Raw genomic sequence first — 25,107 nt, 5'->3', positions numbered from 1 at the left:
AAGCACTAGCAAAGTCAGTACAAACTAAAATGTCATACAGACATACTTGTTTGTACTGCTCTATGTACTGTACACTGAAATTTAAGTACAATATTTATATTCGTTGATTAATTTTATAATTATTTGGTAAAAATGAGAAAGTGAGAAATTTTTCAGTAATAGTGGGCTGTGACACTTGTAGTTTATGTCTGATTTTGTAAGCAAGTCGTTTTTAAGTAAGGTGTAACATGGGGGTATGCAAGACAAATCAGACTCCTGAAAGGGGTACAGTAGTCTGGAAGGGTTGAGAGCCACTGATCTAATGTATCTGTCTGTCTAATCTATGAGGTCCGTCGCTGTAGTGTGTAGGTGTTGGTTTCTAGGGTATCCTCATTGTGGCATCCTGTGCACTGCAATTTGCCAATGGTATGCTAATATCACACATCCACAAGGTTGCAGCTCCACCTGGTCCCAGCTAATTGCCATCTTATCTTGAGTGATGCCTGTTTTGAAGGAAGTGACTGAGATGGTTGTGGTGAAGCAGCTCTGGTGCCATCTAGTCTTTTGATTTCCTTGATCCATTTGTAGAGGAATGCTTGAGTAGGAATGCTTGAGTCCTCCAGTGTTTGGCTTAGATTCAACCTGCTGTTCATGGCTTATTTTCTCCCTCTGGTTAATCCTGTAATAAAGTTACAGTATTGGATTTGTGATGTCACAATAATTTGCATGGCAATAGTGCCTAGATACCACAATGATGGGTGTAATATAAATTTCCAGCAAGATAACTATGATGTAGAGATTGTGCTATGTTGGGGTGCCACAGGGTGATGGGCTTCTGTGCTTCAGAGTCACGTGGTGCAGTGATTTATTTGCTGTCAGTCATATGTTGTGTTATGTATTTTTTTTACTTGCACAGTTGTTTGGATCAATACACGCCACCCCCCCCCTTTCCTCAACACACTCATGCAGTCATAACATCCGTGATATGCCCACATCTTGAATACTGTGTGCAGTTCTGGTCACCCCATCTCAAAAAAATATATTTGAATTGGAAAAGGTACAGAGAAGGGCAGCCGAAATTATCAGAGGTATTGAACAGCTTCCATATGAGGAGGTATTTTAAAAATTTTGGATTGTTCTGTTTAGAAAAGAGATGACTAAAGGGGAATATGATGGAGGTCTATAAAACCATGAATGGTGTGGAGAAAGTGAATAAGGGAGTGTTATTTACAGCTTCACAAAACATAAGAACTAGGGATCACCCAATGAAATTGATAGGTAGCAGGTTAAAAACAAACACAAGGAAGTATTTCTTTACACAACGCACTGTCAACCTGTAGAACTCATTGGCAGGCAATGCTGTGAAGGCCAAAAGTATAACAGGGTTGAAAAAAAGAATTAGATAAGTTCATGGAGGATAGGTCTATCAATGGCTACTAGCCAAGATGGTCAGAGATGCAACCCCATGCTCTGGGTGTCCCTATACCTCTGACTGCTAGAAGCTGGGAGTGGATGCCAGGGATGGATCACTAGATAAATTGCCCTGTTCTGTTCATTCCCTCTGAAGCATCTGGCATTAGCCAAGGTTAGAAGACAGGGCTAGATGGACCATTGGTCTGACCCAGCAATCCTTCCAAAATAAATCTATCTGAAAGTAACACCATGCAGATGGGACCAATCGCTCTTGAAGTCAAGCAGCCTCGTCCTTGTCTCAGTAACACTGCTTTCCATGTATGAATTAATGGGTTGAATGCTTTCTCTGTATAATAGACCTCCATCCTTATTCTTACACAGTGCCCCCATCACCATGGCACCTGGATAGCTTTGGAGGCTGCGGCTGTCGCTAGACTAAATGTGAGGGTGCAGCTCTCTTTCAGCTTCACCCTCCTTGTGGGTGGTGGGGCTGGAATTGTAAGAAGCCTTGAGATTGTTTTATATTTAACCATCATACCAAGCTGTGTCATTCTCCACAGCCCGCAAGCTGAAGAAACTGGGCAACCTGAAGCTGCAAGAGGATGGCGAGGGAGCCAGCTCATCCAGCCCAACAGATGAGCAGGCCTCCAAGATGGTGATGACATGCATCGATGGGTTTGACTGCCAGCCCATTTTCCTCAATGTCCTGGAAGCCATTGAGCCTGGTGTGGTGTGTGCAGGCCATGACAACAACCAGGCCGACTCGTTTGCTGCCCTGCTGACCAGCCTGAATGAGCTTGGGGAGAGGCAGCTGGTGCACGTGGTGAAGTGGGCAAAGGCCTTGCCAGGTGAGGAGAAAAATGAGAAATTCCATCACCTTCTCCCACTTCCCTAAAACCATCACACTCAAATCATGGCAAGGACATGTTTCAGTAGGAGAATCATAATAATCTGGGCCCCACAACCACAACATTTGTAGGTGTGCATTTTCAGAATGTTTTCTTCTGTGAGCACAAATTACATCCGCAAAATTTGAGTGTAACCCACATTGCCGTAGCGTGGGATTTGTGCCCCTCTAGTGGCTGGTACATGAGAGGTTAATGAGTCTGCTGCCGCTGCAGGTGTTTACTCCTTTAGCTCAAGCAGAAGAGACTTGTGCTTTTAGAATGAAAACTCTTGGGTTCGGTCCCTTGGCAGGTGGTTGTCACATGGGTATGGTACTGGCCACAAGTGAATAGCTTCTGCAAATCTAAGCACTAGGCTCTTCAAATATCTGAATGTTTTCTAGACCAGCAAGGATGGAAGTTGCTGTAAAGAAGAGAAGCTTCTCTATTTTTCTCTGTGCAATGATCTCTGTCTGCTTTAGGAGGAATGTTAGGTTCAGGCAGGAGCTGCAGTATTCCTTCTTAAAATGAAGGACCAACACTGTGACACACTCCTGTGAGAGGGTGGAAGAAGTGAATCCTCTGACGGAAAGAATGAAAACAGTGCTGGTTGATAATGGAGGAGGTGGAAGATGGGCAAAACCAGACTGACAGTAGCTGGGGAAAAGAACACATTGGCATGAAAGAATCTATGCCGTCCCAGCGTTTTTCACACTGTATCTCCTCCAAGTGCTGGAATTTCATCTTAATATAATTTGTCGAAGAGCTTTAAATGCAGAAGTCCCTCTGTGTCTCTCTCTGTCACATAAAACTACAGGACAATCATGCCCGGAAGTGTAAGTGTGCCAAAAATTGATTGGAGTTTGGATTATTTAGCACAAATTAATGTAATGTTATCGTAAGTAACAATATTAAATTAATTTGTTATTAGCAGATTAACACTATTTCACAGTTTATCGCATACTGTAAGAGAGCTACAGGAGAGAAGTAAGCTTCAGAAAGGATTATCCTGTGGCAAACATCAACCAAACCTACATTCTAGACACACTCTCTGACTTCATTAACGCTCTGGCTTCCAAAGATGCCTGAAGATGTCCTATTTCATGCATTTGATTCTTAGAGTGCACAACTGCTGAAAGGCTAATGGCCAGTGATTGTATTCCTGTGTGCCCAGAGCAGAGGACAGGCTGATGGTGACACCTATAAAATGTGGTATTTATTATGGAGGCACCTGGTAATGACTCCATAGTTAGGGTTGCATTCCAAAATGAGGCATTTATTCCTGTTTTCTCCTAAAGTAAGTGGCCAGTCAATGTGGCCCAGTTTCACATCGGGTAGGTTTTCTGCCCTTTGAATTTTCTTTGTCATATTTGTTTGGTTTCCCTTCATATATGTTTAATAAGAACCCTTTGAATTTGGGCTCTAGTTGAAATTTTACCTTGGCAACCCTACTTCTCACTGTCTGTTTTAAAAACAGTCTATCTACACGACACTTGGTAAAGAGGTGGATCCTGTATAGAATGGCTTCAATAGGTCAGTTTTATTTTTTCTCCAGGGGTTTTCAGGTTGGATTTTAGGTCACTTTTAGCCATGGACAAGGGGGATGAGCATGCCTCATTCTCTCCGCAATGACCCAGTGTTCATGCAGCCACATAAGAAGCACCTGTCAAATTGATGGTTTCTAAGATAGATACTTAGATGTTAAAGTGTTGCAAGATTTCTGCACATTGGCCCTTTGAGTTAAGACTCTATGGCTACTCCAGTGTTTGTTATTTGGAGTTTATTAGAAATCTTTTATTTAATAATGTATTTATACAAGGTCATTCATTTGCTGTAGGGGTGCTAACTTAATTGGGAGTGTTTACCATTGTCAGGGTTCCCTTCCCACTCTGAACTCTGGGGTACAGATGTGGGGACCCGCATGAAAGACCCCTTAAGCTTATTTCTAGCATCTTAGGTTAAAAACTTCCCCAAGGCACAAATCCTTCCTCCTCCTTGGATGGGTACTGCTGCCACCACCAAGTGAGTTAGACAAAGATTCAGGAAAAGGCCCACTTGGAGTTCCTGTTTCCCCAAAATATCCCCCCAAGTCCCTTCACCCCCTTTCCTGGGGAGGCTTGAGAATAATCTACCAACCAGCTAGGTAAACCAGGTGAGCACAGACCAGACCCGTGGATTTTTAGGACACTAAAAACCAATCAGATTCTTTAAAACACACACACACACACAGAAACTTTATAATAAAGAAAACAAAGTAAAAGAAGCACTTCTGTAAAGTCAGGATGGAAGGTAACTTACAGGGTAATAAGATTCAAAACAGAGGATTCCCCTCTAGGCAAAACTTCAAAATTACAAAAACAGGGATAAACCTCTCTAGCACAGGGAAAATTCACAAGCTAAAACAAAAGATACTCTAACGCATTTCCTTGCTATTACTTACTATTTCTGTAATTTTAGATGTATCTTTCAGTAGGAGCTGGATTACTTGCTTGGTCTCTCTCTTTGTCTCCCGAGAGAGCAACAACAGCCCAAAACAAAAACCTTCCCCCACAGATTTGAAAGTATCTTCTCCCCTTATTGGTCCTTTTGGTCAGGTGCCAACCAGGTTATCTGAACTTCTTAACCCTTTACAGGTAAAGGAGGGATTTTATGCTATCCTTAGCTGTATGTTTATGACATGCCCCCCTCCGCCCCAATCATAGACCATGCTGGACAGCCTGCTCCACACTGGCTGTGATTTCTTCCTGGAGCTCTAGGAGAAAACAGAATTAATAAGACACATGTACCTCTAGATATACTACTGATTATTTAAGAACTAACAATATTTTCCACATCTCAAGGATGATTTTAACCAGTTGATTCTGGGAAACTTTCACGGGAGAGTGCATCAGCCACTTCATTAGAAGCTCCTGAAATGTGTTGTATTTCAAAATCAAAATCTTGGAGAGCTAAACTCCACCAAAGAAGTTTTTTGTTGTCCTTGATGGTATGAAGCCACTTCAGTGCAGCATGGTCGGTTTGTAGGTGGAAATGCCATCCTCAAACGTATGGGCATAGCTTTTCTAAAGCGTAGACAATAGCGTAACATTCTTTTTCACTGACTGACCAGTTGCTTTCCCTCTCAGACAGCTTCTTGCTCAGAAACACGACAGGATGGAATTCTTGATCTGGTCCTTCCTGCATTAAAACTGCTCCCACACCACGCTCGGACGCATCTGTGGTTACTAGGAAAGGTTTGTCAAAGTCTGAGGCCCTTAGCCCAGGGTCAGACATGAATGTTGCTTTAAGCTGGTTAAAGGCCTTCTGACACTCCTCAGTCCACTGAACTGCATTTGGCTGTTCCTCTTTTGGTTAGGTCTGTCAGTGGGGTGGCGATTTGGCTGTAGTGTGGTACAAATTGCCTGTAATATCCGGCCAAGCCTAAGAAGGATTGGACCTGTTTCTTTGTCTTTGGGACAGGCCACTTTTGGATAGCATTCACTTTGGCCTATAGGGGGTTTGATAGTTCCTTGACCCACCTGGTGTCCAAGGTAAGTCACTCTGTTTGGGCCTATTTGACACTTCTTAGCCTTAACAGTTAGTCCTGCCTCCCTTATGTGCTCGAAGACTTTTCATAGATGCTCCAGGTGTCCTGCCCATGAATCAGAAAAGATGGCCACATCAAGGTAGGCGACTGCAGATTCTCCCAATCCCACTAGGAGACTATCAACAATTTTTGGAAGGTAGCGGGTGCATTTCATAACCCGAAAGGGAGCACATTAAATTCATACAGTGATGAAGGCTGACCTTTCCCTGGTGGATTCATCCAGCAGTACTTGCCAGTACCCCTTGGTTAAGTCTAAGGTAGAGATGAACTGGGCATGTCCCAGTTTCTCCAATAGCTCATCTGCGCGTGGCATTGGATAGTTGTCTGGGCGAGTTACAGCATTTAGCTTACGGTAGTCTACGCAAAAGCGTATCTCCCCATCTGGTTTGGGAACTAGAACCACTGGAGATGCCCATGCACTGTTAGAGGGACGGATTACACCCATCTGTAGCACGTCCTGGATCTCCTGTTCTATAGCAGTTTTGGCTTGAGGAGACACCGAGTAAGGTTGGGTTCTAATTGGGCAAGCATTACCTGTGTCAATGGAGTGGTATGCCTGTTCGGTCTGTCCTGGGGTGGCTGAGAACATCGGAGCATAGCTACTGCACAGCTCCTTGATCTGCTGTCGCTGCATACACCCAAGGGTCATGGAGAGCTTCACCTCTTCCACTCCACAGTCACTTTTTCCTTCATAATAGACGCCTTCAGGCCATTCAGCGTCATCTCCTCCCTGGGCTGTAAACTGACAAACCTTTCATTCTCTGGAATAAAAGGGCTTTAAAGAATTAACATGGTACACTTTAGGCTTTAGGTTTGAGGTGGGGAATGCTATGAGATAGTTAACAGCCCCCAGGTGCTCTTGGACCGTGAATGGTCCTTCCCACGATGCTTCCATCTTATGGGCCTGAAGCGCCTTAAAGACCATGACCTGGTCCCCTACTTTGAAGGAACGCTCTCTGGCATGTTTATCATACCAGGCTTTTTGCTCTTCCTGAGCACCTTTTAGGTTCTCTAGCAAGGGCTAAAGAGGTTCGGAGCGTGTTTTGTAGGTTGTTTACAAAGTCCAGAATGTTATTTCCTGGAGAAGGCGTAAATCCCTCCCATTGCTGCTTCACCAACTGTAATGGCCCCTTAACCTTGCGGCCGTACACAAGTTCAAATGCTGAAAACCCTAAACTGGGATGTGGTACAGCTCTGTAGGCAAAGAGCAACTGCTGCAACACTAGGTCCCAATCACTAGAGTGCTCATTTACGGCTGTGCATACCATGGCCCCCAAAGTTCTATTAAACTTCTCCTCCAGGCCATTTGTTTGATGGTGGACAGCAGTGACCAGTCAGCTGGATGATGTTTTAAATGTAACGAGCTGGGGCATGTATAGGCAAACTGCCCCAAGAACCCCAAAAGATTACAGTTCATTGCACCGGGGTCACACCAAAGATCCTCAGGCCCAGATGCCTCCCAGATACCCTCAGAGGGAAGAGAAACTGAGTGTGGGCGGGAAGAAAGTTACCACAGAGGGACACTGGAGCACAGGTGTCATCTATCCACCAATCCTTAGTGGACCCCAAGTTCTTCCACTCAGAGGCCCAAGTGATGATTCAATCCTTCAAGTCAAACTCTTTTGACTTGTCTACAGCCAAGTTGCCTGTCCAGTACAAGGGCTGGTCGGGAATGTGGACTTTTGCAGTCTATGATGATTATCCCATTCCCATGCTACTGGGGGAAGACTTGGCCAACCATGTGAAGCTAGCCAAGAGGGTAGGAATGGTCACCTGCAGCCAGGCTAAGCAAGCCTTCACACCTAGCTCTGTTCCTGAGCCTCCTACAAGGGTCCAGTCTGTGTTACCAGAGACCCAGACTGGGGTGGTGGAACCGGACCCCATGCCAACGTCTGTGACAGCAGTAGTAGATCCAGTCACAGAGACCCAGCCAGAGCAGGAACTGATGGAGCAACCAGCACCAGAACCACTGCCAGCACTGAATCCAATGCTTGCAACCCTGTCTGCAACCCCAACAACAGAAGGCACCTCTGAGCCTGCTCTGGCAACAGCAGCTAAACCTGTGCAAGAGGCTCAACCGGAGCCTGAAACACAACATAGTGCACCAGCAGAGAGTGGTTCACAGTCAGCGAAAACAGCCCCATCACCTCCATCGCTTCCAGAGGGATCAAGCCCAAGTCCACAATCCAGTGAGGAACTGATGTCTCCAGCATCAAGGGAACAGTTCCAGGCCAAGCAGAAAGCAGATGAAAGCCTCCAGGGAGCTTGGACGGCGTCACAGAACAACACACCGCCTCTCAGCTCTTCTAACCAATCCCGATTTGTTGTAGAAAGAGGACTTCTATACAAGGAAACTCTTTCTGGTGGGCACCAGGAGAACTGGCATCCTCAAAGACAGTTGGTAGTTCCAACTAAGTACTGGGAAAAGCTCTTGAGCTTAGCTCACAATCATCCAAGTGGCCATGCTGGGGTGAACAGGACCAAAGACCGTTTGGGGAGGTCATTCCACTGGGAGGGAATGGGCAAGGATGTTTCTTTCTATGTCCGGTCTTGTGAGGTGTGCCAAAGAGTGGGAAACCTCAAGACCAGGTCAAAGCCCCTCTCCAGCCACTCCCCATAATTGAGATTCCCTTTCAGTGAGTAGCTGTGGATATTCTGGATCCTTTTCCAAAAAAGACACCCAGAGGAAAGCAGTACATACTGACTTTCATGGATTTTGCCTCCCAATGGCCGGAAGCAGTAGCTCTAAGCAACACTTTGGCTAAAAGTGCATGCCAGGCATTAACAGACATTTTTGCCAGGGTAGGTTGGCCCTCCCACATCCTTACGGATTCAGGAACTAATTTCCTGGCAGGAACCATGAAAAGCTTTTGGGAAGCTGTAACCAGGCGCAGACTCACCGGTGGCACCTCCTGCTGGTCGTCTCAGGAAATTAGTGTTCCAGCCTCCGGAGTGCCCTCTTCAGGCCGGTGTCTCACCTTGCTGCTGGTTCCCGCGTCCCTCCCAGGACCCCGGTGCCCCTTTCACTGGGTGCTGTACCCTGGCAGTACCCCACAATTCCGGGTCTCCCCCCTCCCAGAGGAACCCCTCACCCACCATCCCTACCTCACCTCAGTCATAGGCTCCTGCCAGTCACCAGCTAGTCCCTGCGCCCTGGGGCAGACTGCAGTATGAGCCACTCATCACAGGCAAAGTTGGGTTTGGACTTGGTGCCTCTGCCTACCCGTGGCTGCCCCTGCAACCCCTGTACCTAATAGGCCTTCCCAGGCCTGCAGCCTGGGCCTTTTCTAGGCCAGAGCTCCCCGGCTCCCTTGGCCTTTCCCCAGCCCTGCTCCAAATTGGATCCTCTATTCAGGTTTCTGCAGCCAGGTCCCTCCCTCTCAGAGCTAGAGAGAGAGAGTCTCTCTGGGCCTCTGGCTCACAGTCTTTATAGAGCCAGCTGGGCCCTGATTGAGGTGTGGCCCCCAGCTGAGGCTGCTCTGCCAATCAGCCCAGCTCTTCCCCTGCCCCAGCTCTCTTCCAGGGTTATCTTAAACCCCTCTGGGCCCAAGCGGGTGTCCACCCCACTACAGAAGCTCATGGAGTGAACCACTTGGTTGCCACCATCAAACAGTGTACTAACTTGGGGTGTAGTTGGGGCCTAGGGCTGCCCCCGGTGGTATGGTATGGTCTCGGGGTGTCCCTTCTGGTATCGGCCCAAACTGCAACAAGGGTTGTTCCTCTCTGCTACCTCCACCTGCTTTGTTCCGATCTGCTCTACCACTCTGACGGTCTGGGACTGCTCATATTGATCAGCATAAGAAGCAAGACTTTCTGCTGAGTCCATTTTCTTATCCCATAAACACTGTTTTACATCATCACTGGTCATAGTCAGGAACTGCTTCTGTACAACCAAATCACACATCCCTTCAAAGCTAGTTACACCCCTTCCTTTGACCCATTTATCTAACAGATCCTTCATCTGGTTTACATAAGCCACATTACTGAGTCCAGCCCCTCTCTTAAGGGCTCTAAATTTAACTCTGTAAGTTTCAGGTGTAATTTGAAATTGTTTCAAAACCAAATCCTTAAATTTACCATAGTCAGAAGCATCCTCAATAGGTATCTTGTTGAATATGTCCAGAACTCTTCCAGTCAATTTTGCTACCAATGTGGTCATCTTGTGATCTTCAGGAATTGCATGGAGGGTGCACAGTCTCTCAAAGGTGATGAAATATTCAATGATATCACTGGATTCATCATACTGTGGACATAGTCGCTCCCATCTGTGGATTTTTGGGGACATGGAGTCAGCTGCTGAAGAGTTCTGTCTTTTCAACTCCATAACAGCCAGTACATGCTTCCTCTCTCTTTCCATCTCCTCCTGAGCATGCTTCTGGGCCTCCATAGCTCTCTTGTGGGCAGCTTCCTCTGCATTAATTTCTAATTGTCTTAATTCCATCCGTCTCTTATGTTTGTTTTCTTTCTCTTTTGCTTCCAGTCTAGATAAATCTAGTTTCTTTTGGACATCACTTTCCATCATCTTAGCCCCCCTGCGGTTAGCCTAGCCTAACCTGAGATTATTTCTGTAATTTTAGATGTATCATTCAGTAGGTGCTGGATTACTTGCTTGGTCTCTCTCTTTGTCTCCCGAGAGAGCAACAACAGCCCAAAACAAAAACCTTCCCCCACAGATTTGAAAGTATCTTCTCCCCTTATTGGTCCTTTTGGTCAGGTGCCAACCAGGTTATCTGAGCTTCTTAACCCTTTACAGGTAAAGGAGGGATTTTATGCTACCCTTAGCTGTATGTTTATGACACGCCCCCCAAATCATAGACCGTGCTGGACAGCCTGCTCCACACTGGCTGTGATTTCTTCCTGGAGCTCTAGGATAAACTTTGCTTTCCACTTTCTGAGTAGACATTGTTTTCTACTGTCTAGACAATACGGCTTCCAGAACAGAAAGTGGGTATTCAGTTCTATTAGAAACCTCAGTTTAATATAATGTGTCAGTAATCAGTGATGGAATGTAAACACTAAAATTTAATAAATTAAAATAACTGATTTTGATGAGAAGGGAACTAAAATTTCCAATTTTTGTTATTAAGGAAACTCATAAGCTGCCAACCTTGTAAAAATAAAAATGTCTAGTAGACAAATAAAAATGTTTATTAAGAGAAGCTAAAAGCATCTCTCCATAAAACTGTATTGTGTTCACATTAATTGCAAGAAACTGTCTATGCTTTCAACTCTTTAAAATTAAAATGAACAATGACTTGAATCTTATTAAGATTTAACTTTGCAGGTGTTGGGCTAGATTCACAAAAGGGCTTAGGTATCGAAGTACCACTTTAGGCCCCTAAATCCCAGAATCAGGCCCCATTGGGATTCACAAAACTCCTGCTCAGCTGCCCTCAAAACTTGTAGGTACCTAAAATCATTTTGTGCCTACATTTTTGCAGTAAAAGTTCCCTAGGCACCTATGTCTCTGCCTCCAAGTGTACGCACTGCTGCCCCACACCAGGCATCTGTATGCCTAAGCCCCAGAGTGATGCATGACTGAAGGAATACAGGCATTTCTCCACTTAACTTGCCTGCATGCTCAGACCTTGCCTGCTGGATCTGGCCCCTATAGGTGAGCGTGCACAAAACAGCTCTTGCGGGGAGATGGAGCTCCCTCATAACTCTTAGCCCAGTGGTTAGGGTATCCAATTGCACCGATTCCCCCCTTCTCCCCAGCAGCTTCTTGCAAATATGGCATAGACAGCTAACACCAGAGAGGGTTTGCAGTCAAGAATCCCAAGCAGAAGGAGGCACTTCCCTGCAACCTGGATTTAGGTGCCTATCTCCAAGAGAGGGGCGGGGCTTTGCATGCACCCCTTTCGTTGGCACCTCCCATTGGCAAGGAGCCACTTCACATGCTGTGTTTTATGAATCCCATTTTTGGACACCCATCTCTCCTCATTCATTATATATGGAGCCTCCACACCAAAATCAGGCTTTGTGAATCCCAGTGATTTTCTAGGTTTCTAAAAGTTAGGAATGACTCGTTGTCACCAGGACTAAGTTCCTTTGTGTCTCTAGCTGATTGTTATCATGTAGGTGTGATCATACCAGACAATCAGTTAAAAGATATATCATACTACACTATTAAATTGATAAGCTTTCGTGAGCTACAGCTCACTTCATTGGATGCATGCAGTGGAAAATACAGTGGGGAGATTTATATACACAGAGAATGTGAAACAATAGGTATTACCATACACGCTGTAACGAGAGTGATCAGGTAAGGTGAGCTATTACCAGCAGGAGAGTGGTGGGAGGGGAACCTTTTGTAGTGGTAATCAAGGTGGGCCATTTCCAGCAGTTGACAAGAACGTCTGAGGAACAGCGGGGCGGGGGGGGGTAAACATGGGGAAATAGTTTTACTTTGTGTAATGACCCATCCACTCCCAGTCTTTATTCAAGCCTAAGTTAATTGTATCCAGTTTGCAAATTAATTCCAATTCAGCAGTCTCTTGTTGGAGTCTGTTTTTGAAGTTTTTTTGTTGAAGAATTGCCATTTTTAGGTCTGTAATCGCATGACCAAAGAGATTGAAGTGTTCTCTGACTGGTTTTTGAATGTTATAATTCTTGACATCTGATTTGTGTCCATTTATTCTTTTACGTAGAGACTGTCCAGGTTGGCCAATGTACATGGCAGAGGGGCATTGCTGGCACATTATGGCATATATCACATTGGTAGATGTGCAGGTGAACGAGCCTCTGATAGTGTGGCTGATGTGATTAGGTCCTATGATGGTGTCCCCTGAATAGATACGTGGACACAGTTGGCAACGGGCTTTGTTGCAAGGATAGGTTCCTGAGTTAGTGGTTCTGTTGTATGGTGTGTGGTTGCTGGTGAGTATTTGCTTCAGGTTGGGGGGCTGTCTGTAAGCAAGGACTTGCCTGTCTCCCAAGATCTGTGAGAGTGATGGGTCGTCCTTCAGGATAGGTTGTAGATCCTTGATGATGCGTTGGAGAGGTTTTAGTTGGGGGCTGAAGGTGATGGCTAGTGGCGTTCCATTATTTTCTTTGTTGGGCCTGTCTTGTAGTAAGTAACTTCTGGGTACTCTTCTGGCTCTGTCAATCTGTTTCTTCACTTCAGCAGGTGGGTATTGTAGTTATAAGAACACTTGATAGAGATCTTGTAGGTATTTGTCTCTGTCTGAGGGGTTGGTGCAAATGCGGTTGTATCGTAGAGCTTGGCTGTAGACAATGGATCGTGTGGTGTGGTCTGGATGAAAGCTGGATGCATGTAGGTAGGCATAGCAGTCAATAGGTTTCCGGTATAGGGTGGTGTTTATGTGACCATCGCTTATTAGCACTATAGTGTCAAGCAAGTGGATCTCTTGTGTGGACTGGTCCAGGCTGAGGTTGATGGTGGGATGGAAATTGTTGAAATCATGGTGGAATTCCTCAAGGGCTTCTTTTCCATGGGTCCAGATGATGAAGCTGTCATCAATGTAGCGCAAGTAGAGTAGGGGCATTAGGGGACGAGAGCTGAGGAAGCGTTGTTCTAAGTCAGCCATAAAAATGTTGGTATACTGTGGGGCCATGCGGGTACCCATAGCAGTGCCGCTGATTTGAAGGTATACATTGTCCCCAAATACAGTTATAGGTGAGGACAACGTCACAAAGTTCAGCCACCAGGTTTGCCGTGACATTATCGGGGATACTGTTCCTGACGGCTTGTAGTCCATCTTTCTGTGGAATGTTGGTGTAGAGGGCTTCTACATCCATCGTGGCTAGGATAGCGTTTTCAGGAAGATCACCGTTGGATTGTAGTTTCCTCAGGAAGTCAGTGGTGTCTCGAAGATAGCTGGAATTGGCCCACCTTGATTATCACTAGAAAAGGTTCCCCCCTCCTCACCCCCGCTGGTAATAGCTCACCTTACCTGATCACTCTCATTACAGTGTGTATGGTAACACCCATTGTTTCATGTTCTCTGTGTATACAAATCTCCCAACTGTATTTTCCACTGAATGCATCCGATGAAGTGAGCTGTAGCTCACAAAAGCTTATGCTCAAATAAATTTGTTAGTCGCTAAGGTGCCACAAGTACTCCTTTTCTTTTTGTGGATACAGACTAACACGGCTGCTACTCTGAAACCTATTAAGTTAATGGTCATGAATCATCTGATGAACAGAGAAAACCTCTGTTCACATCTGAATGAACTCTCGTTCATATGAATAAGAGCCAAGAATTTAAATAAATAGAATGGGTTTTTTAAATGAAATCCAAATCAGATTGAATATGTCCTTCACATTTTGTATTCGGGAACGAAATCTAGTCTAATCTTAACTGAAGTGAGAAACTGCCAAAGTATCACTCAGATTATATTAGTGTAAATATGCTTTAAAATGTGAGAGGAAATACTGAATCTGATGCTTTTAAAAGTAAGGGGCAGTATGTTGAACATTATTTAAACATGTAGCAATACGTACTGGCCTAGATTTTCAAAAATGACTAGGGATTTGGGGCATCTAGATTTTGAGACACCTTAAAGGGGCTTGATTTTCAGAAAAATCAGGCCTCTTGAAGGTGTCTTGAGTAGGGTACCCAAAATCATTAGTTACTTTTGAAAATATAAGCCACTGTGTTCATTGAAACACAGTAAAGCTGTCTTTTAGGCTAAAAGGCATTGAGAAATATTTATTTTAAAGAATGTTCTTTAAGTATTAATCATAAAGATAATAGTAACAGAAGCAAAAGCCATATAGTTTTAGAGAACATACTTAACAGATAATGAACAAAGGTGGCAGAGAAAATGTTATATTAAAGATCGGGTGAAACATTTAACTAGAATGTTGAAAAACCAATATTAAGTCTTGAAGGGAAATCTGAGCAAAGTATGTGATGAGAACTGAAAACTACATAGGTCCATTAACTCTTTGATTCACACACAAACAACACAGCTCCAAAGCACACAAAAGTGATTCCAACCTCAGAACTGAATTAAGGAGAATAAACAGGTACTGATGTAGAGGATGAAGTTTTAGACCGCTGTTTCTTCCTCCTGATCCTGAGCCATGCGAAGGAAAGCGATGATTGAAGTGATTTGGGGCCTAATTCAGAGCCTTTCCATTGAATTCATTGGTCTTTGGATTAGATCTGTATATTGCTGGGAATGGATTGACTGAATTCATTTATCACCCCAAAATATGCAGAGGCTTTAGGTATAGGCTAGAAAACTTCAAAGTGGACATCTCTTCAAGAAATAAAGTTACTGGAAGAGAAATGTCAACCTGAAAAGAAACACAGAGTTGTGCACAGCTGACCTAAGCTATACCACCCCACACTCAGGAGTCATGTGGACACTTTGCAAAGATTGCAGAGATATGCATGGCCAGAAAAGAATGTTCCCAGGAGGTATCTATCAGTTGCTTAAACTCTTGAAATTCCAAAATTAAACCAGGATGTCCCAAGATTTATGGCCCTTGGTTCTGGGAACAAAACCCACAAGTAACAGCATGCAGTTACAAATATAAATCCACAAAAGACAACTTGTTTTCTCACTGGTTTGTAAGAAGGTGATGCATGAACACCCCTCTAATGTTCTGCATGGACCACCTCAGTTCTTCATAGAAAGCGAGGATTGTATCCTGTTTGGTCCATATCAGCTTTTAAAGGAAATCAGTCACTGGACCACTCATCAAAAATGAATAAAAGAACTATAATGTCTCTCTATCCGGCCTGTCCATCTTACATGTGTCAATGGTCTGCCTTCCAGACTCAAAGCAGCACCCCCTTTTAAATATATTCTCTATCATTTTGCCATGTGCCCTGGCTCAGAAGCTTCAGATCTATCAGCCACTGCTGGTGCCCCGTCTAGAAGATCCATTGTTCCGAGGGGTCAGGCTAGCATTTGAGAAACAATCCAAGCTGATGGCTTCAGTTTGCACTGAGATGGCTTCTCAGTGGTGGTCCTTCAATGAGGTGTTAGTCCCAGTCCCCGGGGAAGGTGCTTATTTGGAATGCAATTCAATAACCTTGCCTTGGGCAAGGTTAAACATGTATTCAGCACAGAATACAAAATGGAGGTCCTAATACAAAATGGAAGTTACAGTACCAAATGGAGTTCATTATTTGATCCAGACATGCCGCTGTCTGTCCCAGGAGTTAGAAAGAGAAAGGTGCTTTAACAAGGTTTCATCCTCTGTCACATCCCCTTCAACAGAAGTTACCTGCCCACTTATTGTAACGACACTTCACAGCTTCCGAGTCCTTTTGAGCTCCTCAATGCATGTGGATGCCCAAATTGCCATATGTAGCAGTGGCTTTCATGGAGATGCAGCCAGGCCTCTGTTTCCTTTTAGCTGATAAGGAACTGAGCCTTCTGGATAAGCCAAAAGTTCCTCCCCTCCATGGTGACACAAGTTGAAAATAAAGAAATGGAATGACAGGCCCAGTGATAGTCCAGTCCTCGTCCCAGCCATTGGCTCTCTTCTGAGATGCCACTCACTGTTGTCCCTTGATCCTGAGATATGGAGGGGAATCTTCATCCCAGCCTCTGCCAGGCCATTAATAGCTGCAAAAAATGCTCTTTTCCACTTATGACTCGGCAGGAGACTGTGCCCCATCCTACTAGAGAAAGATCTGATTACAGCAATCCACATATTCATGTCCTTCAGGTTCAAGTCAGGCTACTCATATCTAGGAATGAAGCCTAGTAGCCCATGAAATCTTCATCTGGTATAGATCTAGGGTGATCACTCTTCCCTTATTTGTAGGGACCATCCCTTGTTTCACTGATTTGCCCCTTTGGGTGACCACGCAGCCCTTATTTTAAGATGTATTAAAAGGTATTAAAACTGATAATAAGTACCATTTTAAACATTAAATTGAAGGTTATGATGATTGCTTGGTGTACTGGAGGGCAGTAGAAATGTACCCATGAGAAAAAAATAAATACTATGCTAAGGGAAATGGTGTTTCCCTAAAATTTCCCTTAAAATAAAGCAATGTCCCTTATTTTTCATGTGCCCTTCCCTTATTTCCATCCAACAAAGGCGGTCATCCTATATAGAAAAACTGTCTGCACCTAAGCACAGGCTGCCATGAACAGGTCACCTGTGCACTTCTTTCTACTCTGCTTTCCCACTGAATACAGAGTCAAATTCAAAGTCTGTTTTTTAATATACAAAGCCCTCTATGGGAAACCTGAGAGATTGCCTCTCACTCCGTGACCATGCCCTGCCAAGACCGCTACTTTCCACTGCAGCCATTAATCTGCTGACCGGCATTGGGGCTTGTGAGTGCAGGAGTCATCCTTCACCAGACCTGTGTCTAGACCATTTAAGTGACTCCCACAAGAGATCAGAATGACCACAGACAGGTCTCCCAACATGCAGAACTAAATGCAACCCCACACACAACACGCACACACAAAGTACATGTAATTGTATGTATATTCTGCTAGCTTTCAGGCTACCCCTCCTGGCAAAGAAGGGCAAAGAGAATTTGTTGTTTTTCGTTTTCACTCAGGAAACACAAGGATACTATGACAGGTTTCAGAGTAGTAGCCACTTTAGTCTGTATCAGCAAAAAAAAAAAAAACAAAAAAACGAGGAGTACTTGTGGCACCTTAGAGACTAACAAATGTATTTGACCATAAGCTTTCGTGGGCTAAAACCCACTTCATCGGATGCATGCAGTGGAAAATACAGTAGGGAGATATATATACACAGAGAACATGAAAAAATGGGTGTTGCCATACCAACTGTAATGAGACCAATCAATCAAGGTGGGCTATTATCAGCAGGAGAAAAAAAACCTTTTGTAGTGATAATCAGGATAGCCCATTTCAAACAGTTGACAAGAAGGTGTGAGTAACAGTAGGGGGGAAAATTAGCATGGGGAAATAGTTTTTACTTTGTGTAATGACCTATCTACTCCCAGTCTTTATTCAAGCCTAATTTAATGGTGTCCAGATTGCAAATTAATTCCAGTTCTACAGTTTCTCGTTGGAGTCTGTTTTTGAAGTTTATTTGTTGGAGAATTGTGACTTCTAGGTCTGAAATTGAGTGACCAGAGAAGTTGAAGTGTTCTCCGACTGGTTTTTTAATGTTATAATTCTTGATGTCTGATTTGTGTCCATTTATTCTTTTGCGTAGAGATTGTCCGGTTTGGCCAATGTACATGGCAGAGGGGCATTGTTGGCACATGATGGCATATATCACATTGGTAGATGTGCAGGTGAATGAGTCTCTATGGTAATAAGGGCCACGTAGATAGAGCTAAAACCACCTTGAACTGAATGGAGCTTTCTTCCTATTTCAAGAGACCAGCCATTGTAAACCGTCAAACTAGACTGGAGAATTCATCTACACACCAAATTCATTGGATAAGTAGGAAAGGTTTTTTATACATGTATTACCTAACTGAAAAGAGAACTTGGTTCTAAGTTAAATACTTCTCAGAAAACACATACCTGAGTTTATAAAGCATGGAAATGATTTTAATGTATAATGTTTACTTGTATTTGCTAACAAGTTTCACCCTAGGTGCCTACTAGTAATATTGAGTCCATCAGTACTTAAAAGTCCTGAAAATGGAAAATCCCTTATACTAGCTCCATATAGCACTATTTAAACACGTGTGCTTTCGTGCAGTGAAATAAAAACGGAAAGAATGCATTCAGTCCTAAAGCAATTACAGCATAGCGGTAACACAAGGTTTGTGCTCACTTGAAATTGACAGCTTCTCAGACAAGAGACAGAAGTTTGAATTGATGGCTCATAATTATATGCTTAAGACTTTACCATTGTTTTAACATTGTAATGTAATGTAATGAAATGTAAAAATGTATAGAAAGCTAAGATCAGGATTGCAGGTTATCTATGGCTACATGTACTGGTAAATATCCAGAGAAATTAGAAATAGCTTTGAATTATTGACTGCATAGTCTGTGTCTGTGAATTGCAAATGTGCCTGTGGCATGGCTATGAATCATCCTGAGAACACTATTTTATTGTTTATAAAGTTCTTTGAGACTCTCGGAAAAAGATACTATATAAGTGCAACTTACTGTCCTATTTTAACACCCCAAGCTGTTTGTGTTTTCACCTGTTCTTTCTCTTCCTCCTACATTGAGTCACAACCCATCAATTGCAGCTTCTGGCTTGGAGGCTTCCAGTTTACTATCAGCATGTCAGTGCCATGACTCCAAGGTTGCAACACAGCAAGGTTGCAATTCTGTCATGTAGTAGAAGGAAGAGACTGAATTAGTTTGTGTATGCAGACATCACATACACACTGGCTCAGAGCTGAACACACCGGTAACCTGGGACATATGGAGCTTAGGCTGTGGGCCACCTTGTCCTAACTTTCTAAAGTCCCGAGGAGCACAGATTGGGAATTAAAGTGCTATATTAAAAAACAGAAATTCTGGTGAATTGTTTGAATCCAGACTGAACTTGTGATCTCTGTTTACGGCCTTTGTAGGATTCCGTAACCTGCACGTGGATGACCAAATGGCACTAATCCAGTATTCCTGGATGGGTCTTATGATTTTCGCCATGGGATGGAGATCTTTCACCAATGTTAACTCCAGGATGCTTTACTTTGCTCCTGACTTGGTCTTCAATGAGTAAGTGTTAAATAGCAACAATTTGATATTTTGTATTGTTCATGTCAGAAAGGCTGCAGACAGAGAGTGAAAGAGGGACAGCTATCTAACAGGCTCCCTATGAGTACAGGTCAGAAAACCTCACACCAAGAGCTGCTCACATCATTTCAAAATTCAAGAATGTTGCTCATTTTCTGCTAGTTAGTCTGCCGAAATCTCCTTGAGGTGATCCAGGAACAGTAGGTGGTGCTACCGAGCCTCTTCTATCCTTCTTCACCAGGCCCAGATAGACTCTGCATTCAGAGAAAGACGGTGCTGACTGTAAGAGACTAATCCCTGAGATCCTGCTGTGCTTCAGAGAGCCAGTGCAGCTCCCCCTTCACCGGTGGGCGGGTCAGGGCATGATCAGACGTAGCATGACCTAAAGTGCACAGAGAAGAGGTGCTTCCAACTGCTGGGAATGTTCAGACTCTGGTTGTTCTTTCCCAGACACGCTCACTACTGCTAGAAATTAATAGACCGGACTAAGAATAGCAGCTCTTTTATGACATCTTTCTGTTGTGCCCAGCAACCAGACTGTATTGGTCTGACAAGGCTTTTTAAAGGGTGGTTCAGAATGCTCTGAACCATGGAGTTCATTCTGAAACCACCAGCTCTCTCCTTTGTCTTCCTCTCTGCCTGGTCTCTTACACCACACCCATTGCCAGGGTATCCAAGCACCGAATTCAATACATAGTTAAAACACCTGCCTTTGTCTGAGTTGCCTTAAATGAAAAGGGGTCTCCTTTAAATCAACAGTTTGGTGGGTTTCTCCTACAGGCCTGTTGAGTTCTTAGCCCCACAGCACAGTTGTGTAAATGGAGACATAATTAACTTGTTAGCTGGCTTTACTGACAGCATGATAATCCTTGCCGAGCCAATAGCAACTTGTGTAATGCACCTCACAAAGTGAAAGATACGTTTATAAATGGAAGCTTTGCATAGCTGGCGGCGACCTAATTATTATGGCAAATGGCCTGGATGAGTAACGACCTGTCCTGGTAATATATTAGGGATTAGTATGTCAGATTATAAACCATCTGTATATGACATGTTCTCGGGGTGCAATGTGACAACTGCAGGTATTTTTATAGCATAAGGCATCTGTGACCTTTTCCATACAGAATTGTCCCATTTCCTTTCACATTGTTTGGAAACCCCTGAACACCAAATCTCACTTGGCTGGAGTGTTGGGCTTCATTGTCCATGGCGGTGTCAGGGACACCAATCCCAGTGTCTGATCTCTCTTCATCAGGGCCCCCAGAAGGAGGAGGGTTGGCAAAGCCTGGCTCATTGCCCTTGCTTCAGCAGAGGGTGAAAGCTGAGGAAGCTGGGAATATCTCAGTATTGATACCCAATGAGGCAGGTCTCAGTATCGATCTCCAGACAATTCCCCCTCTTCTTCCTTCTGATATTTTATTATTTTCTTTCTTTTTCCTCCTCCTTATCTTCCTTCCCTGTCAGGAACCACCCCTTGGTTTCTCTCTTTCTTCCCTGTTTTTCCCCCTTCCCACCCATCCATACTGCTTCCCCTCCCCATATCACCCTCTTTCATACCCCACCCCCATCTCTCACTTCTCCCGTGCAGCTCATTTCAACAGCCCTTGCTCTCATGGGCCGTCTGACTGATAACAGTAAGCATTAGGCATGCTCGAATGGTACAGGATGAGGCATCATGCCTGGTGTCCTGTCCCCCTTTTCCCCACACACACACAATACACATCTTCAGCCAGCACTGGTGCTGTCTCCAGCACCTGACTCCTGAATCCTAACTTCAGCTGGTGTTCTGGATACCTGCTCACTTGGGGCATTGCTTCTTCAGCTGGTAATGACCTCTCCAGCTGCCCATACATTGGCATGTGCACCAGGAGTCCCTGGTTTGCATGTTGTAACTGCAGTGCTAGAAGTTTTAAGCCTCTCTGTGTGATGGGACATTTGCAGCTGATTCACCTCTGTGCTTATACAGTGAAGAAATCCATAGAAAAGGTACATGTAGTTCACAGAATGATCAAAATAGTGTGTGGTGGAGGATTAGAGATTTAACAAGAGAATCTTCTTCCTGTCAAAGGAGCCACAATGGAACTGTTTCTTCAGCATTAATTTACCAGTTTGGAATGGTGGCAACAGAGTGTCAGGAGTTCCTGCAGTGTTACTGTCTGATTGGCCCTCAGCTAAGTTGTGGCAAAAAAAAAAAATAGTGATCTTGAGGTTCCCCTTGTGTCGTCACTGAGACCACAGACAGAGTGTGAGCATGGCGCTCAGCACAAAGCCTGATTCTTCCTCCAAGCACTCACACAAGGATAGATGCCCGTGGTTTGTTAAATATGGTACATTGTTGCTGTCACTTTTCAGCAAGTGAGAAGATCAGGTGAACCTTAAAATCCCACTTGATCATCCCATTCCCCATCAAGCAAATGCTAGGTGGTATTTTGGAAAACTTTCTTTTCCTGAATTCAGGCCATGCTGCTGTTGAGATCCCACAAGAGATAAAGACTAGCTCCTTTTCAGATGGAACATGCTAGGGTAAATGCAAAGTTGTTGGGTCTTTGTCTTTTTTTAAAATAAATACCTCAATCAGCCTGCATATCAGACCAGCAGTGCTTTAACCTTCTCACCAATGCATCTTGCCAGGTACCGAATGCACAAATCCAGAATGTACAGCCAGTGTCTCAGGATGCGACATCTTTCTCAGGAGTTCGGGTGGCTTCAAATCACGCCCCAGGAGTTTCTCTGCATGAAGGCGCTACTCCTCTTCAGTATTAGTGAGTGGCAACATCCTTCTCTGAGCAGATTAATAGTTGATATGCTCTGTGGGACCCTGTATGAAGTTGCAAAAAGAAAAGGAGTACTCGTGGCACCTTAGAGATTAACCAATTTATTTGAGCATAAGCTTTCGTGAGCTACAGCTCACTTCATCGGATGCATCCGATGAAGTGAGCTGTAGCTCACGAAAGCTTATGCTCAAATAAATTGGTTAGTCTCTAAGGTGCCACGAGTACTCCTTGCTCACGAAAGCTTATGCTCAAATAAATTGGTTAGTCTCTAAGGTGCCACTAGTACTCCTTTTCTTTTTGCAAATACAGACTAACACGGCTGCTACTCCGAAACCTGTATGAAGTTGGTTTCCCCACATGTCCCTGCTGTGAATGTTTGCCTCAGCTGTTGTGCCGAGAGGCAGAGAGATGGCTTCAGAACTAGAAATTAGATGCCATAGTGGAGCCAGCAAAGACCACTACAGCCATCCATCCTGCCCTCTGCATTTTGCAGGAGTCCTCCCAATGTAATGCCCTTATCTAACCTGCTCTTGAGTCCTACTTATGGTGGGGGTTTGGCCAACTCCCTTGCTTTTAAGAAATGGACCTGTGAGTGGCTGAGCAGGAAAATCGGACCTCAGCTTGTGACGGGTCTGATGTGCTACCTTTGTTTTGTGATAATCACAACACCAGACAAAGGCTTTGTTAGTGGAGGTACAGCCCCCTCCCCCGCCCCCATCCCTAGACAGTGAGCCTCAATCATCCACAGTGGGAGCGAAGATGAGGGGAATGACTGGGAATGTGGGGGGTTTTCAGTCTTCCTGTTGCTCTTGTTTTCTTTTCTCTACGCATGATCATTGTTTCCTCTCCCTGTCCCCATGCCAGTTCCGGTGGATGGCCTGAAGAATCAGAAGTTCTTTGATGAACTTCGAATGAACTACATAAAGGAACTTGATCGTATCATCGCTTGCAAGAGAAAGAATCCCACATCCTGCTCTAGGCGATTCTACCAGCTCACCAAGCTCCTGGACTCCGTGCAGCCTGTAAGAGGGGATGAAATGGCATAAACCTGGAAGCAGTAATAACTTTAGCTGGGGTCTAGCAGATTCAGGGCTCTGAGATTTTTCAGGGGTGAGGCAGGAATCTTGCAGTTACAAACAAGGCACATAAGGAGATAGCTTCATAAGTGGTGGCTGTAATGTCAGAAAAGAGGATTTTGACCTGAGATTATTTTTTTATTTACTTCTCTCTTTTATTGGTGTTTCTGTAGGCGAAAGCTCAGAGGCAGATGAACTCTTGAGAAAGATCTTGATTCTATGCTAGTATCAGTGGTAATAAAGAACAAAGGAGAAAAACTTTCAGGAAACAATATGGTCTATATAACACTTGTTACTCACAAACCTGTCCATTGCCTAAGATAACTAAACCAGATTAGCAGTTAGCTAGCCTCAGTATCTGCAATCTTGAAGATATTTCTGGCCGTAAGTATAGGGAAGTACAAGGGAATACTGCAGAGAAACTAAAATGAGCGTATGTATTTATTTTAGGTAGAACTTGCACATTTTTGAGCACCGCCACTGTGGAAGGTAGTTTTGATGTTTTTCAAACAGCCTGTGGGTTGTTAACTGCTCTTTAACTCTCCACTGCATAAGCATGGAGGGCTTTTGGGAAAAGATACTGCAGTGTACCTGAAGATCATAGAACTCAGTCAGACACATCAGCTGCACTCAGTCAGTCAAAGCCAACTGCCATGCGAAAGTGCGGTTCCTCTCTGAAAAGTGACTGTATAAATGGCAATTACTCCAGGTCAAACTGGCTCATTTAGAGATTTTTTTTCCCCCAAATTGCCAGCTCAGCAGGCTCCTCCTGAGATCTGAACATCAAGCTGGGTCTTATCCAAGGCAATAACAAAAATTCTGCAGTCGGAACTTAGTTAACAATTCTGTTGGTGATACACAAAGCACTACAGAATCCATCTGCTTCCATACAGCTGAATCTCTGCACGGAAACAACAAAAGAAACAGATTTTACTTAGTAAAGCCAGCAGCCCTGACTCCGAACACGCACAAGGCGCTGATCTCTGTTTGAATAAGATGCCATTTGCACAGTCACTTTTCTGAGAAGAACCACAGTCTAGTTAGTACCTTCTGAACTTAGAGCTGGAGCACCACAGTGCTCTCTAAGGTGCCACAAGTACTCCTTTTCTTTTTGCAGATACAGACTAACATGGCTGCTACTCTGAAAACTGCCTGGATTGCTCACTTGCTCATTCTTGGGATGAATAATGGCCCCCTAGTGGCTATCCCCAACCACAGAAGAGTTTGTAGCACCCAAACAGCAGAAACTATCCCGTCTCACTGCACTGCTGCCTATCCTATAGTGTAGTACCTGCTAATACTTTCCTTTGTAGTCACCAGAGTGTTAGCAGGAGCCCCTTGTCAGAGAAGTTAAATCATTCATTTAACCTTCCTACTTTCTCTCTGTTTCTTAGATTGCCAGGGAGCTACATCAATTTACATTTGACCTTTTAATTACATCGCACATGGTCAGTGTGGACTACCCCGAAATGATGGCTGAGATCATCTCCGTCCAGGTTCCCAAGATCTTGTCGGGGAAAGTCAAACCCATTTACTTCCACGTGCAGTGATGTCCTGGAGGGAATCTCCTTCCCCTGCCACTCCCTTTCAGCCAGCTCCTGCCTGTTCTCTCTGCACGACTGTACTGCAGTGCCTTGGGGAGTCCCCTCTAAAGATACTGTATGCTGTGAGGATGTACAGCGCCAAACGACAACCTGCTGGGATTCCTTTGATTTCAACTTTTCTGGGGTACCTCTGAACTGAACTCCTCACCACAGCTTCTGCGT

General features: G+C 44.3%; 1 protein-coding gene across 1 annotated transcript in view; it reads left to right on the top strand.

Annotated features, from left to right (window-relative positions):
* AR (androgen receptor) overlaps positions 1 to 24,891 on the top strand; it is a 108,233-nt gene extending 83,342 nt beyond the window's left edge. The window contains exons 4-8 of the mRNA XM_077826128.1: positions 1,953 to 2,240; positions 19,329 to 19,473; positions 22,123 to 22,253; positions 23,130 to 23,287; positions 24,736 to 24,891. Coding sequence (XP_077682254.1) covers positions 1,953 to 2,240; positions 19,329 to 19,473; positions 22,123 to 22,253; positions 23,130 to 23,287; positions 24,736 to 24,891 — 878 coding nt within the window. The remainder of the gene's footprint in view (positions 1 to 1,952; positions 2,241 to 19,328; positions 19,474 to 22,122; positions 22,254 to 23,129; positions 23,288 to 24,735) is intronic.
* Positions 24,892 to 25,107: the final 216 nt, after the last annotated feature.

This window comes from Eretmochelys imbricata, chromosome 9, assembly GCF_965152235.1.
Source record: "Eretmochelys imbricata isolate rEreImb1 chromosome 9, rEreImb1.hap1, whole genome shotgun sequence".
NCBI lineage: Eukaryota > Metazoa > Chordata > Testudines > Cheloniidae > Eretmochelys > Eretmochelys imbricata.
This window is presented reverse-complemented; position numbering and strand designations above follow the sequence as displayed.